The 16861-nt window shown below is 43.8% G+C and overlaps 1 protein-coding gene across 4 annotated transcripts in view; it reads left to right on the forward strand.

Annotated features, from left to right (window-relative positions):
* Positions 1 to 15555, forward strand: part of L3MBTL3 (L3MBTL histone methyl-lysine binding protein 3) — a 473146-nt gene extending 457591 nt beyond the window's left edge. For all 4 annotated transcript variants that reach the window (XM_078682529.1, XM_078682531.1, XM_078682528.1 and 1 more), the window contains exons 19-22: positions 5955 to 6016; positions 6857 to 7023; positions 13324 to 13386; positions 13927 to 15555. In XM_078682529.1, the coding sequence (XP_078538655.1) occupies positions 5955 to 6016; positions 6857 to 7023; positions 13324 to 13386; positions 13927 to 14055 (421 nt within the window). In that variant the 3' untranslated portion in view covers positions 14056 to 15555. The remainder of the gene's footprint in view (positions 1 to 5954; positions 6017 to 6856; positions 7024 to 13323; positions 13387 to 13926) is intronic.
* The last annotated feature ends 1306 nt before the right edge of the window (positions 15556 to 16861 follow it).

The following is a 16861-nucleotide window of genomic DNA, read 5'->3' on the forward strand; positions in this document are numbered from 1 at the left end:
CTCAACTTTGACTCTTTAAAAACTGAACTTTGACTTTTTTGAGTGCTCAGGGCTCTGTGTATTTAACATAAGTAAGTCACCCCTACAGCTGGCCTTGGAGCCCTAAGGCAGAGTGCATTATATTTTATGTGAGGACATATCTGCCTGAGAAGATATACCCCTGTGTTGTCAAGTTCTATTACTAGATATTGCAAGTGAACAGGGAAGCCATCTTAAAGTGAACTGGGCACTGGTCAAAACGAGTTACCCAGCTACATAATGGCTCACTGAAACATATGATGTTTCGTACCAAAAGCCTTGTCTTAATAAATCTGTACTGATGCCAGTACTAGATGTATTATTTATTAGAGGTGACCCCTAAAACCTTACTAGTCTAATAGTGCGCTGGCCAACCAGACTTTTACAGTCTGCCATCACAGACAGATTTCTGACCCCCTGTAGGTGAGAACCCAGGCTCTGAAAAGGACAGAAACAATGCCTGCTCTGGCAGGAGGTGTTACCACCTTCTCCAGTAGGGATGTCAAAGCATGTCAAAGCAGGGAGCTTCAAAGAGCATACCACCTTTGATATGCGAGTCATGCTTCCTGCTGACCTGGAGGATGACATCCCCTGCCCACAGGCCCATTTGGCACCAGGCATAAGATAGACAGGACATTAGATAGTCAGAAGGCGTGCTACACTGCAAGCTGGACACGCATCTAGGGTTGTTAGCCTGAAGTGAACACGAAAGAAAGGACTCCACCTTCATGTGTATGATGGACTTAGAAACTCTGGGGTACGGTGATGACCTTTCCCCGCAGGAAGTGGTCATCTAGGGGGTGTAGTGTCCCCAGGGGTCAGTAACCCTTAATGCCCCTACATTAAGTATTTAGGTGGCCCCAGACACCAGGAAATCAGATTAGACTACTGAAAACCGAGGAGGAAAGAAGGACCGAAGAGAGTGAAAACTGAAGACCTGCACCAAAGATTGGCGCAAAACCATGCCAGGCTGATTCCACTTCCAGCATCACGGGGTCTGACTTCGCAAAGAGCTGGGCATCCTCCCCAAAACTCTTGGAGGACTGCCCAGCACCTCAGCAACCGGGAAAGATCTCCCATGTAGCAGAGGAGCTGCTCACCTGCATCTGCAGGACCCGCTCGCAAATTTTTTTACTCTGTCCCTTTGGCTACCAGCCCACCGAGGGAGCAAAGAGCCAGGAGAAGATTGTTTGGAGCTCAGAAGGTCAGCCTCGCCACTTCAAAGAAGTCCTGAAACGCTGACCCCTTTTGGAGTCTCCCTACACCTATACCTGGGGTACTGGACCGCTTGTAGCAATCAAGGATTGTTGGTGGTCCAGTCCAGCGAATCCTCATTGCTCTAACAGGGGCTCAACAGTCATGAATCTTGGTGCTTCTGGAAATGACATGCCATCTTCCCAGGAAGCTGCAACTGCACCCAGATTTGCTCACACCACATAAAAGCCACTTATAGCATCTCAGCATCAAGGAGCTTTACCTCAAGGGTTGGGACCTGAGGTCCTACAATATAGTTACCAAAAATGACAAGTGAAGTGTAAGGCATTATTTGGAGACTAGAAATCTAACTGTTGCTGGAATATGATTTTACCTTGAAAAACCAAAGACAAGGAGCGTTTGGCTAAAAAGGAACAGTTGGTTTAAAACGCTTCGGCCAGGAAACAAACACAGAAACGAGTCTGAAGGCTGTCTCAACATACATTCGTTCTGAGTGCATTTATATAAAGTCTTTGAAGCGTCATCAAATGATTTAGATCTTATTTTAGAGAAAGGCATGCAGGCCTAGTCATGGAGTTGTAAATCAGGCCACCTGATGGTGAATGCAGGTGGGTCTCCACCTTGCATGGACACAATGAGTGCCAGTGGGGGAAGTGTTCAGATGTTGAGTATGGAGAGCGTGTGCTTTCTGCATGTACTGTGTGTACTGTACTCTGATTGACTGAGTGTTCCTAACTTCATGTGGCATCTAACCGTGTGGTGTTTTGGGGACACGGAACCCCTCTGGCCATATGTGCTTTATTGGGGCCAAAATCCTGAGATCATTGTGGTGTTGTTGCCTATCTGTGGGACTAATCTGGGTTTTACCTGTTCCCTTGTTTGTCCGGCTGGTTACTTGCCACCCCACCTATGATCTTTCAATCAGTAGCCTTAGACCTAGGTCGCAGGGCCTGCGTGACGACAAATTTCTTACTCGAGATTGATGGAAAGGTCATCTTGGGAGATTTTGACAACAGTGACTTAATCTCGTTTTTGAATATGCATGTATCATTGCATAAATTGACATCAATATTAACATAACCATTAAGGCATGCTATGCAGCAAAGTGTTATTTACTACATGTACAAAAGTTAGGTACGTAAAAACAGACAACACCAGTCCATTTTTAAAATCTTGGTAGTTAAAATCTTTAATGGCAGCTTAAATTGAGTAATGCCTCCTACATTTTGGGCTGTACCTTTGTAGCTCTTAATATTCTCCTAACTTGACTTACATGCCTCCTGTTTATTAGTTATTTTATTCCTGCCCTGCTGTTCATTTCATGGAGGTTTATATTCCTTTTTTCTGCCACATCCTTAAGCATGGTTTGTGAGCTTGAAGTTTTATAAATGACCTTTCATATAGGTACACAAAGACGGAGAGGAACTTGTAATGCGCCTTTGTTTTGTACCAAAAAAGTATCACCTTTTCATATTAATAATTTCAGTAACCATAAACACTTGCAGAAAGAGCTTTACATACTTGAGGTGTAGAAAGTACCAGTATGTATCATACTAACTGTAATAAGTCAATTTGGAAAAACGAAGCAACTACTTGTTGCCTTTGTCTAACCACGGATCGGGAATGCAATCATAAAAGTGGGTCTTGCAAGGTGAATCGGATTCAAGTATGTTATTGTAAGGCTTACTAAACATTAACCAACACACCTAGAGAACATTATTCTTGGAAGAAAGGTGCAATGATTACTGGGTAATTTCCCATTAGCAGACATATGTAAAGCTGCTTTTCAGTAATTATCTACACATTCACTAAACACTATTGTGGGGACATTCAAGCCCAAAATAAGCAGTCTCACAAGCAGTACTTGAAACATTATTCCAGACATAGCCCTCTATTGCTTGCTAGCCAGCACGTTGCTTTTTAATTATGTGCTGAGCATGTGATCTACAGGAAAACAAGCTGCAAATAGAGAATGTTATTTACCTATAACAATCATTGTACAGCTTGTAGTGCTCCCCTCTTTCCCAGATGTGAACCAGCGAAAAATATATCTAACTTATTTATTCAGTCATTTTATGTTACTTACACCAGTTTTGCACATACCAGAATTCTTCGCACTTACACATTCCCACATACCCAAAGGGAACAAAATACAGTGTGAGATGGAGTGTGTGTCTGGTGCATTGTGGATTTCAGGGGAGGTACGAGTAGTCACATGGAAAGCAAACTACCTTCTTTTTAGGAAATCAACTTGCAATTTCTGAACCCAACACTAGATAGCAGGAGTGTGCACATCAGGTGAATTTAGAGCACAAGCAACAGTCAGATTGTTTATTACAGGTGAGTAATGTTTTTAATGTCTCGTCTGCTGCAGCACGTGCGCTCTCACTTGCAAGAGATATTGTATTTTACAAGGGGCCTTGAGCCCGCCCACTGCTTACCATGCGTGGGCTTCATTGTTACTCTCATTTGCTGCCTTTTAATTGGGCGATATCAACAAGGTGGTCCCAAGTACTATCAATATATAAAAACTAAAATAAATTCAAAATCAAAATATCACAACATTGTTTTTAATCACAAAGTGTACAATAGAACAGAATTCATAAAATACATCAATGAACTGAATCACATATATAAATGCCCCTAAGGGAAGGGGAAGTGATGGATGGAGAGTGAGGAAACTATACAATTGATGAAACCTAGGTCATTACAACCGCAATAAAAACACTGATGTTGAATAATAACAAACTAAACATAGCAAATTCTTTACTAATTATTTCAGACACCTCATGCCTCATATGCATATAGAATCATAAATGATATATCCAATTGGAGGCTGGGAAAGTACAAAAGATGTCGACGTTTCGACCCAAGATGTTGCAGGTGTACGATAGAACCTTGCTAGAGGGTCTTCATCAGGACAGGGACAGACAGGGGACAAAGGATCTCATGAATTCCAAGATAAAGATCTTTCAGTAGGGATACAGCCGGTGGATAGGGATCCTGAGTTTTCAAAAATGCGGGACCAATGACTCAAAAGGGTCCTTATGTAACGAATACCCCGGTGGATACAGTCTGTGTTCTTCGAATCTGATTAGTTGGCAGATGAGGACTATGGTGATCGTAGTATGTGGATTACGGCGAGGGACAGTATCAGTTCCTTCTTTATGAGAATCCCGAACTCACACGGAGGTTCGTTGCTCCGATAACCAATATCGGGGTCGATGGATAGGCCACTTGAAGTCGGTCCAATGACGGAAAGATGTAAACGAGGCTCAAAAAGTGAAAACGTAGTCCGCACTTTAATTGGGCAGCGTGAGCCAGCTTCACTTCCTCTTCTGTCGCCTGGAGTACGGAACAAGTACTGATTGCTTCATGTGGGTTAGGGTCCATCCGCTGCTGGTTCTGTGATTGAGGTAGTATTTTTTATTTTCTTTCTTTTTCCCCTGACATCCTTGTCCGTGTTGCTTCTTCCTCTCCCACACCCCTATTTGTGTTGCTTCTCCCCCTCAAGTCCCCATCCGTATTGCTTATTCCCCCCTTGTCTTGCTTCTTAGTCCCGCCACCACCCCTCCATATCGCCTATTTCCTCTCCCATTCCACTTGTCTGTGTTGCTTATTCCCCTTCTACTGCTCATGTTTCATATTCCCCTTCCACCTCGTCCATGTTGCTTATTGCCCACCAACGCCATCTGTGTTGCTCCTTCTCTACCTACCCTGTCCGTGTTGCCTATTCCACTCCCACCCAGGTCGTGCTTTTATGCCCCCTTTTTTGTTGTTGCTTATTCCCCTCCCGCCCCGTTAATGTTGCTTATTCCCCTCACACCCCTTTGTGCATTGCTTATTCCACTCCCTCATCCGTTTGGTTATTGCACTCCAGCCCCGTCCGTGTTGCGTATAAGGGCTGTGTTGCTTATTCCCCACCCAACCCCTCGTTGTTCCTGTTGCTTATTCCCTCCCAAACCCAATGCCTGTCAATTGGGAATAAAAGTGCTATGACACGACCATTGTTGGCCTCTTCATAGCGCATTCCTTTTTTACTTGTCCTTTCCCTAAAACCTGTCCTTCTGTTGTCCACCCCCACCCGATCGGGCAAAGCCTATAGCTGTCTCATAGGCTAGACTTATTGTCTTTGCCAGTGCTTGAGTTAATGAACAACAATAACTTACAGCAACCATCCTAATTCCAGTCTGCACTAAACATTTCTAGAGAATCCAAAGGCCTCAGTCAAAGACATGCTATGACTCAAAACCCAAAGGTTTAGATCCAACACAGCCACATCTGAATCCTTTTCTGACATTGGCACATGTTTGTGGTGCTCTTTCCCTGAAGTCTTGAGATTCCAGTAGAATATAGGTATGTTTGAAGAAAACATGTTTGCCGTTGATTTTATTGCTTAGATACCTCATCATGATGACAATTTATAAATATCTTGACTGACATCTATTTTGTCCTTCTCCCTTTACCTACGCTTCCTGTCTCTCCTCTATCCTCCATACCTTACCCCCTTCCCTCCCCTTATGTGTTTTGTTTTTTATACTTTCAGTTTTTACCCGTTGACTTCTTTTGTTTCTGTTTGTAAGTTGTATTTCCTAATCACCCATATTTTTAAATAAACATGCATTTGGGGTTGAGAAATGCTATATAAAAGTTGTGAATAATTAATATTTAGCTTTCTTAGTAATTTTGAATGCTTTTGTTTTCATTCGTGTTTATTTCAGGGTAACACACTCTCGTGCTTACATTAGGCTTCAACTTGTGCAGCAAGACAGTGACGGCAAAGGTTGGTAACCTTTTTGTATCTTACATTAAACATTACATTAGATATTCTCGACTATCCAGGTAGCTTTTTATGGGGGTTTACAGAGCATTTTGTTGGGGGACTTACTCAAGCGTGTTTTTGAGGAAAGACAGGTTGTAAATTTGTAAGATCACTCATTTGATTGAAAGCCAAGGGCGAGATCAGGTAGAGAGTTTTATACAGCGGAACTATCCTCTGGCGTCAGGGAGGATCTTGGCACACATGGCTGAGTTTATAATAATTTGGTACTCTGGAAATACTCTTGTGCTTACACCGCCTGACGTCATGAAGTCAGTAAAAATCCATTCTTCCCTGAAACTTTAGTATCTGTCCCACTCTGATGCACTGTACTAACACGAGGCTCAACCCCTAATGTCACCTGTAGTGTTTCTTGCAGTATCCTCCGGCTAGTCATACTGTGTGTCTGTATGGCACCTAATGAAAGCGAGGGCTTCTTGATTCTCTAGCGTAGACACCGCGTCTCACCATCAGTATGCAGAAGCGCTCGTGGCAGACAGAATGCAGCCGACAGCTGGAACATTGACTTCCATTTCCTGCAAACCAAGACCCTTGGTAGAACTCCCACCTCCTTTTCCTGATCATTGTAATTTAATGTTACAGCCTGGCTGGGTTATTATTTTAGAACTTTGTGGTTTGCTCCCCTGGTCTTGAAATACTTCATCCAAGCTTCCTTTATTCTGGGTTTACTGTTATTCTTAAAAAATGAATGTATAGAAGACTGTGGTAAATTAATGTTTCCTCTCCTTTTTCTTTTTTCCCTGGTCTCTCCCTGCCCGTACGTTCCTAATTCATTGCATCCAGACACAGAATTCACTTTACAGCAGGGTCTGCACCAGTCGGTTTTCATTTCTTCCCTTTCTTCGAACCCCATGCATCGTCTCCACCTCTGTTGGGAACAGCATTGCAAGCTGTTGCCCGAGGTGTCGGGCTTCACTGCCAACAATGTGGCCAAGTGGACCGTTGAAGAGGTGAGTGACCTGAATATGTGCCACGTGCATATATTTATGCTGTGGCAGTGAAAATAAATGTGGCCAAATAACGTGTTATGTTGAGCAACTGTACTAATAAACATGCACTCACACATTTAATACTACAATGCAAAGGTCAGACGCCAGTTTATTAGTAAAGTACAGCAAAAGTGACATGAGAAACGTTTTTACTGCCTTGGAGTCTGCATGTGACAATTAGTTTGCATAGGAAAACAATAACTCATAAGATCTCATGAGTGTGATTTTACCGTACAGCACAAATTTAAACCCTTGCATCCTGGTTTTGGTAAAATACATTTGTTAAAACGAATGCTCTTGAAAAAAATGCTGTCATGAACCATATATGCAGATGTGCAGACTAGAATATGCTATTTATTACCATAGCTGAGATGGAGGAGGGCATCAAGAGACATGGCCCCTCCCCGCAATACCCAGTGGTAATAGCATATTACACTGCACATCGGCATATATGCTATATATGGCATTGGTGTTATATATATATATATATATATTACCTACTGGCGGTCGCCAGTAGGTAGATATAGTTACGACCTAGTTTCCATAGGAAATCCGCAACATTCTACTATTGGGAATAACTTTGGCGCCGGTTGATGAATCTTCGCGAATTTTTCAAAGAAGATGGCCCGCTCCACTCCGCTCCTTCCCTGAAAGTTTTGGGGGGATTCGTCAAGTGGGGGCTGAGAAAAAAGGGTGGTCCCAAAACGTGTTTTCCCCATGTTATTTTCCATAGGACCTTTAGACACGGCTACAGCCCGAACGGCTGAACGAATTACAAGAAATTTGGCAAAATGGTAGAGTCTGATTCGCAGATCACGCTTTTGCTTAAATGGTGTAAATCCCTCCAGTAGTTCCTAAGAAAATCAAGAGAAAAAATATATATATCTATAAGCGCGCACCGTAGGGGGTCAGGGTGCTTCTACCCTGCCCCCTTTTTGAGTTCTACAATTTTGTTTTTCTGCTTTCTTGTGCCTCAGTCTTCCGAGGCACAAGATGGCTGCCAACAATTTCTGTTTTGGAGTGTTAACAGACAGTGGCAGCTCATTCGCTTTCAACACTTCAAACCAGGAAGTGTTGGCTGCCATCTTGCGCTCGGTAGACCGAAGCACAAGAAATCAGAAAAACAAACGTGTAGAACACAAAAAGGGGGCAGGGTAGAAACACCCTGACCCCCTAGGCCAGCCCAGGTGGTCCCACAAGGACCCGCAAGGCCCAAAAAATGTTTTTTAAAAACCCAGTCTGGTTTTTTTTCAAATTACTCTCCGGGGGGACCAAATCGCGGGGGCATAGTGATAAAGAAGTGTGGGGGGGCTCCAATCCCCCCCACACTGCCCCAGGGACCGCCGTCCTCCGGGGCAAAGCAGCGCAGCCCCCTGGTGCATACTGAAGGCTCCTGGTGGGCTAGTTGGCCCCCAGGGACCCCCAGTATGCAAGGGGAATTAGTTCCCCCTCTGCAAACTCGCCAGGGGGCTGCGTTGCAGAGAGGTGTAAAAAGGGGCATAGCCTCATTACACCTCTCTGCAATGCAGCCCCCTGGCGCATACTGGAGGTTCCAGGTGGGCTAGTTGGCCCGCAGGGACCCTCAGTATGCAAGAGGAATTAGTTCCCCCTCTGCAAACGCGCCCGGAGGCTGCGTAGCAGAGAGGTGTAAAAAAGGGGTTGGTCTCATTACACCTCTCTGCAATGCAGCCCCCTGGCGCATACTGGAGGTTCCAGGTGGGCTAGTTGGCCCCCAGGGACCCCCAGTATGCAAGGGGAATTAGTTTCCCTTCTGCAAACGCGCCACGGGCTGCTTTGCAGAGAGGTGTAAAAAGGGGCATAACCTCATTACACCTTTCTGCACTGCAGCCCCCTGGCGCATACTGGAGGTTCCAGGTGGGCTAGTTGGCCCACAGGGACCCCCAGTATGCAAGGGGAATTAGTTCCCCCTCTGCAAACGCGCCAGGGGGCTGCGTTGCAGAGAGGTGTAAAAAGGGGCATAGCCTCATTACACCTCTCTGCAATGCAGCCACCTGGCGCATACTGGAGGTTCCAGGTGGGCTAGTTGGCCCCCAGGGACCCCCAGTATGCAAGGGGAATTAGTTCCCCCTCTGCAAACGCACCAGGGGGCTGCATTGCAGAGAGGTGTAAAAACATTTTTTTTTTCAATTTATATTAAAAATATGTAATGTAATTAAAAAAAAATATATCTAAAATAAATAATTTAAAATAATGTAGTAAATCAGTATAAAAAATATAACAATTAATACATTTAAAGATTATCATTTACAAAACCACTGAAATTCACTGAAGAAACCATAGGTTTCAGCCACGTTATAGTTAGGAATTACCATTTAAAAAAACCTTTGAAATTCACTGAAAAAATCATAGGTTTCAGCCACGTTATAGTTAGGAATTAGCATTTAAAAAACCTTGCAAATTCACTGAAAAAACCATAGGTTTCAGGCCTGATATAGTTAGGAATTAGCATTTAAAAAACCTTTGAAATTCACTGAAAAAACCATAGGTTTCAGGCCTGATATAGTTAGGAATTAGCATTTAAAAAACCTTAGAAATTCACTGAAAAAACTGTAGATTTTAGGGGTGTTATAGTTAGCTGGACATTTCACTCATACAAAACCATGGAAATTCCTCTGATATAGTTAGTTGTACTAACTATATTTCGCGCGCCCGCAATCCACTGCTGATGATGTCACATATTACATCATTCATGACATGGTCAGTGACCTGATTAACATGTGACTGAACGGCTGTGACAGGTAAGCATCTGCCATCAGTGTACTAACCGTCATAATTAGTATAAAAGTAGCCATCGTGTATCTGACACTTTTACAGCACAATGTTCAGAAGTAACTGAAAGGTGGCACATTGGTGCTAGATAAACCACTGAAATAAAAAATTAAGAAGTAGGTCATTTCAACAAATTACATTCTGTCTCTGGGCCTGTTGACATAGAAGCAAATAAAGGAGGCCCAAGTGAAATTAACGGGATAAAACATATTTGTAAAGACCAGCTCTTAAGCTTAATGGCTAGTAATAGATTTCAGTTTGATTAATTAGTGCCACAGTTAAAAGCTCCGAAAGTGCCTCACTGCTCCATACATCGTTTCACGGTGAGAGTCTTAGGTGAGTTGACAAATCAGTTGCAAAACCTTCCATTGTATACTTGTTCACCTCTTGTACTGCCTGACCCTAGCTCAATAAATATCACGATTAAAGAACTACATATTTACTTATTGCTGTCAAGCGAAATATAAACACTGGTCAGCTAATATTGGGGAAGCTAGTGAATGCTTGTGCAAATGTTATTCCTCATTTTTGAGAAGGGTATCCATCCATTTTGTGATCCGCCCCTGGGGTTGGTTTTTATTTTGACAGTCCGAGTTCTATTACTAGAAGTGAAGAAGGGCAAAGAAGGGCGGATTTCCTGGGCTTGTGGAAGCACAGAAGGCTACAAAATATGCAATGGTTAGGGCATGCTCCAACACATGGAATAGAGACTGACAAGCCGGTCTTGTGAGAGAGTCAGGGCTGTAGCGCATACTACTCAGTGAACCGCCTCCTGGCTTTAAGCCTCCCATGGAGAGGATTAGTGAGAAGACGGAAGGGGTTGGTTCCGACAGAGAGTGGACGAGAATTCTACCACCTTAGGAACCCTGCTGCTATGCTGCTAAGCAGGAACGTGAAGGCTGCATTGTTAAAGGGCATCATTTTGTGTATCTGGCTTTTTTTGTTGCATGACCTGGGAAGATTCTTTGGAGCTGGGAATCTAACGTAAGCAAGAGCCCTCTCTGCCCATCTTCTGGCTTTGCTTACAGTACAAAATAAGTTTGCTGTAAAACACAGCCTTAATTATTTAGATTGACAGTTCCACTACTTTCCCCCTTTTATAGTGTAATTGAATGATGAACTTGCCCCTCGTCTGCTTTTTTCCTCTGGTTCAATGTAATAGTGAGGAAGTCTCTGTGCCTTGTACATCCTCCAAACATATGCTTTGTTTATTAACAGTATAATAAAAAGTTGGTACACTGTATATTGGTGCACTGACTTTACATTAGGAGACTTCTCTTATCTCCCTCAGAACTCCCGTCTTATCCCCCATGTCAATCAATATTCGTTAGGGACCCGGATGGACCTGGTTGTGGCCCTGACAGCCCAAAAGAAGCGAAAATATTACATATGGGACCTCAGCCAACATACACCAGTCTATGTCACACTTACAGTCCCTAGATTGGTGTGGCTGCTCTGCTCCCCATGTTCTCTCAATGTTACGTTTGGCAACCATTAGTCCCACTGTCCGCCATATTTGCATCATTCAATTCAAGTCTGTTGCACTCCAGCTATTAAGAAGACAACAGTTTGCTGAGGCAGTCTTTGAACTCCCTGTCACTTCACCCATACACTCCACTACCTCTGCTCAGAAACTTTGAATTACAGGGCACTCCCACATGATGTGATAGAACATGCCTGGTTGCCCACTACCACACTGACAACTTTCCGTCATCACTCTACCCATTTTAAATGGTGTCGTTTGGGCATAGTAGGAGCGATGTAATATTTTTATTTGTACCAATCAAAACCCTGCCCACATGGCCAACTCCCGCGGGGCTGCCAGGGCCTCCGCCTATTGACATCCCCTGCACCCCAAGATCTTGGGTCCACTGCGCCCTCAAGTGCTGTAGAGTGTTAGGAGAATTGTTGAGTAACTTTTTATATGTAATGGAGGTCGCTTTCTGAGGTATGTGTTCATCTAATAAGTGGTCTTCTAAGGGTGATAACTCGGGGAGCACTGTTCCCTTGGCAAGACTGCCATGAGTGCATCGCGCATCTGGATGATAGACCTCAGCGGGAACTAGCTGATAGTCACGTTGGAGTCCCAACCATGGGACGACATCTCTGTGGGCCCACAGAGCTCCCACTTTGGAGAGCTCCACAGAGTCCCATAGGGGTGTAGCTTGTGTAATTTTATCCCACTGTCCCAGTGCTTTCAGAGCTGCATGCCAAATGGTAACCATGGTAGCAACAGGGCCAGAAAGGGATGAGTGTTTATGGGCCCCATAAAGAGACCTGAGATAACCAGACGGTTACATAATGAATCTGTCCATGTGAAACGCAGGTTCGTCTGGAGGGAGGTAAGCCCAACTGTTTATGGTGGTAAGCTGTGCCACTCAATAGTATTTCTGGATATCGGGCAAGGCTATCCCCCCCCATCAAACCCCTCCCTGGTGAGTTTATGTAGCGTAATCCTAGCGGGCCATATCCCACAGCAGTGTCCTGAGTTCTTTGTTGATAGCCTTGAAATACAAAGCATGCACAGGGTAGGGTGTGTTCTGCCAGACTTACAAAAAACGAGGAAGGGACATAATTTTATAGAGTGCCGCTCTGCTCCAAAGAGGAAGGGGGAGAGACCTCCAGTGATTCACATCACGCCTGAACCTATTTAACGGTGGTAGGAGAGTTTTGCTATAGAATAACTGGGGGTCTTTAGTGATATATATTCCCAAGTAGTGGAACGCTTCTGTGATTATTAGCGCCTCACAATCCTGAGGCAGTCGGGGCTCTTGGCCCCCAGGAGATACACCAGCGTAAGTCTACTGAAATGTACTGACTGGGTCTGTGACGTATAGCAGGATATCGTCTGCATACAACGATATTCTGTATTCCCAGCTATCATGCCAGTATAGACCCCTGACCAGGGGTTCCTGTCTAATCCAGGCAGCTGAGGTCTCTGGTATGAAGGCAAAGAACAGCTGTGACAGGGGCAACCCTGGCTTGTGCCACGCTGAAGGCAAAAGACCTGGGACAGTACCCCAATCAAACTGCCCAAGAAATCTCAGACCAACTTAGTCTGTTACATTTACATACATTAAAAAGGCTTAAGAATGGTAGGTCAATTTAATGAGGTCATAAAAGGGGTATATAGTTGGAGTGGTCAAGGGGGTTAGAGTTTTGTACTGCATCCACATAGGTGTTTGCCTCTTTCTCAGTTAAGTGTGCTACATTTTTCACATTCTCATCTGCACATGAGCTTCTCTTAGGACAGGCTGTAAGCCTTGGGAACTTCTTCTCTTCACTGCCACCACCTACCAGATCTTCTGCTGGCTTACTCAGTTTCATTTGTTGGGGACGTACTGTACAGGATAGTGCCTGAAAAATACTTCTGGAGCTACCACTGTGTTCCCCATTTGTTCTTTTTAAGCTCAAAAAGCATAATTTCCAGTCTCACTAATCTAACAAATATCATTCTTGCCTGTGTTGCAGGTAGCATCTTTTGTTAATCGTTTACCTGGGTGCAAGGAGCAATCGTCTGTGTTTAAAGATGAGGTAAGTTGAGATTGACAGTCTTTCTAAACACACAAAGCACTGTTGGCCTCCTATCTGCACGCACTATTCTCTGAGTATCTATGCTAGCTCCTCAATGCGTTTGCCAATCTCACAGTCCAAGATCAGGCATGTTTGCAGTCTACCAGTGTGTGTGTGTGTGCGTGTGTGTGTTTGTGTATGGCAACCTTGCAGCTATGTGTTGAAAGTTTCAATTGTGTGACAGGTTTCCAAAATTAGCAAGAGTCCTTTACTGAGTTTGTCCTAATCCCAGTCGACATGCTGACCTGTGTGGGTTCATGTATATGTGTGTGTGCAGTCATATCCTACTCTGGGAGGGTGCATGTGCTAGCGTTCTCCCTTTGAGTAGACCATCAAGTTACACAGCCCTTGTTTATTAGATTTGATCATTGTTTTTGCTAAGGTCAGGACTGGACCAGCCTCCTAGAGGTGATGTGTTCCATAACCCAGCAGCAAAATGTAGAGCCTCCACGAATGTCTGCTGACACCTCATAACGCTCCCTTTCTCTCTTGAATTAACAGCAAATCGATGGGGAAGCGTTTCTGCTGCTGACACAGATGGACATGGTGAAAATCCTCAGCATTAAACTTGGCCCTGCTCTGAAGATCTACAATGCCATCCTGATGTTCAAAAGTTCAGAGGAGAATTGAAGGGCGGGCACACCCAAACAAAGACTGAAAAAGGGCAGTTGCATGAGTAATGCCCCCATAGTGATGCAACTAAGCAATGCGTTATCATCAGCTACTCAAACTTCAGAACGTTGTCGGGCCAAGCGAGAAGCTCCATGTTAGGGTTTTAGTAGCTCAGAGAAGCTGTAACAAAACCTGTCCTGCCTTCTATTGAAAGGGAAAAAAAGACAGCTTCTGATAAAATATAGTGCAACCTTTTGTATTGTTAACTTTTATATGACTTAACTTGTGGATCACTTTTTAAGACACATATGCGGACTTGAAGCTTGGGTCATAAAACCTAGCAGTTGGTGGCCAAGTGAACATTAATCAAGCAAAATAAAACAAGTTCCTCAGCAGATTGTTTCTTTGATAGCAAAGGCAAGAGATTGATGTCTGGCTGCTTCATCTGAGCTTTTCCGCACACGGTCTTTGTATGAGTCACAAGTGTGTAATGAGCCCTGTCACTTTGGAAGGCCCCTTGTGGATCTGAGAAATATTTAAAGGCTGTTTTTACAGGTAAGTAACTTTTTTTATCTCCATTTTGATCGTTGTCGCTGCCCTGAATATGCAGTAGCTGACCACCTCCTGCCACTTTTGCCTGGGTATACATATCTAAATTACAATCTAGCAGTTTTTCGTGAAACAATACACTAGGAAGTATTCCATGACTATCACTATCGACAGCCTTTTCCGCAGCCAAATGATATCTCTTGTTGAGGCCAATTTTGGTTTACATTTATTGAACATCAGATAAGATCAGAGCTTAAAATCCAGACTATTGTTTATCATTATCTTTATAAAGTTTCCACCTCCTCCAGGTGACCCAATACTGGTTACTGTTGATCTGACCAGGTTTTCATTAACACAGAAGTGTATTATTCACATACAGCAATCAAAAAAACTGCAACACAGTCTCCTTCGGATCCATTTTGATTAATGCTGCCTCTGATTAATTTTGTCTGTCCAACATTCATGATCAAGTTGCAGAGAATGTATAGCAATTTTTGCGTGCTACAGAGAATGCTGCTCAAGGATTAATAAACCCAGGCACAAATTCAGCATTATTGTCCCAGGTGCCTAAGAAAGTGCTTTACAAAAATCACCTAAAACGGAAAGGCAGAGGGATAACTTCTACCTACACATAAACTTTCCATTGCACTGAATGGAGGCTTGGAGAAGCCTTTTTACATTTCTGGAAGATATATTACAGTTTATGTGACTGGTCATCCATCAAATTCCATCACGTAGATTCTGGATGTATTTTAAGGGTTTGTAGGGGAAATATGATCCAGAATTAACGTACATTCTGTGAGCACCGCTCTTTCCCTTGCAGTGCTTTTTATTATATTCTCATCGTCAACTGCTGTTGGAGGCATCGATCAAATCAAATACATCAGCCACATGTAAAGTGAACAAAATCTTAAGTAGTATGTCTATGTAATTAATATGTAAATAAAAAACAAATCTGTTCTGAGCAAATGTCAACCAATACTTATTTTGCAAATTAAATCCCCCTTATTCAGGGCTGAAATATATCAAACCATTTTACACATCAATAGATAATTATTATCTGAAACTCTAGTTGTGTTATCAGCAATTAGTAATTTCAGATCTTTACAGAATCAGTTATAGCAACTCTGTATTTATAGCTCAGAAATGCATGTTTTTCTATTGCTACTAACCTTGGATCATTGGACAAAGCTTCAGGGCTAAAGGGTCACAATACCAAGCTTATTGCTGTCATTTCTTGGAAGGCGAGTGGATTGTTCGTGAATCCAGAATACATTTTAAGCAGCAAATCTACTCCTTCTGGTAAGTAATAATTTTGTTTTGTATGAGTCTGTTTCAGGATTCGCATGCAGTGCATTGGTTTTGTAGTGGTATCTACCTCTTTAGGGAGGTTTGATTGAATTGCCCTGGAATTCGCAAACCGGTATATCTGATAGAAACTTCTACTTGCAGATTCCTTAACTTTGAATTTCCGAGGCGTCAGACTCGATCAGTCAACTTTTGCATGATTATTACCCCTGTGCGCCATCGGGTGGCTCCGTTCGGCTCGGCCTGACGTCATCGTTAGCGTTGGTTATAACGTCGGGTCACCTATATAGACACCACACAGGCGCGCACACGTCTGTTCTTTTCTTCCAGCACCAGTTAAGCGCTGATCCGGAGAAGAACTACCCCTCTGTCTATTTTTTGACTCACCTTTTTTGGACACTTTTGTGAGGAATGTTTTCATTGTGTGTCCAGAATGTCATCTAGACTTAAGGGGTTCAAACCCTGTGGCGCCTGTCACCGGGCCATGTCGGTAACCGACCCCCACCTAGTCTGCTTGTGGTGCCTTGAGCACGACCATGACACAAAGTCGTGCTTGGGTTGCCGGGCCATGGCTCCGAAGGCCTTGCTGGAGCTATCTTTGAAGCTCCTCGCTGCCCGGCAGTCGACACTGTTGAGCACGACTGCTCTGAGATCCCAGTCCTGTTCGAGGAAGAGGAGGTCACGGGACCGCTCCAGGAGCCCCAGATTCCCTTCTTCTCACTCATGGTCCTCAAGACATCTGGGGAAGAGGCACAAAAAGAAACCAAAACGAACTTCGACTTCACCTCGTCTGTCGTCCATCTACGAGACGGGTAAGGAGCATCAACGCTTTAGGCACGGTTCCCCAGAGCCAGGTTCGACTCCACGTCTCCCCCCTTTTCCAGGACCCAGAGCGACCCCCGCTCAAAAGAAGGAATTTTAAGAGGCCATGCACTGTCTATTTGAGCGGGCTGACCCCTCCGGTGTG

Source organism: Lissotriton helveticus, chromosome 3_1, assembly GCF_964261635.1.
Source record: "Lissotriton helveticus chromosome 3_1, aLisHel1.1, whole genome shotgun sequence".
Classification (NCBI taxonomy): domain Eukaryota; kingdom Metazoa; phylum Chordata; class Amphibia; order Caudata; family Salamandridae; genus Lissotriton; species Lissotriton helveticus.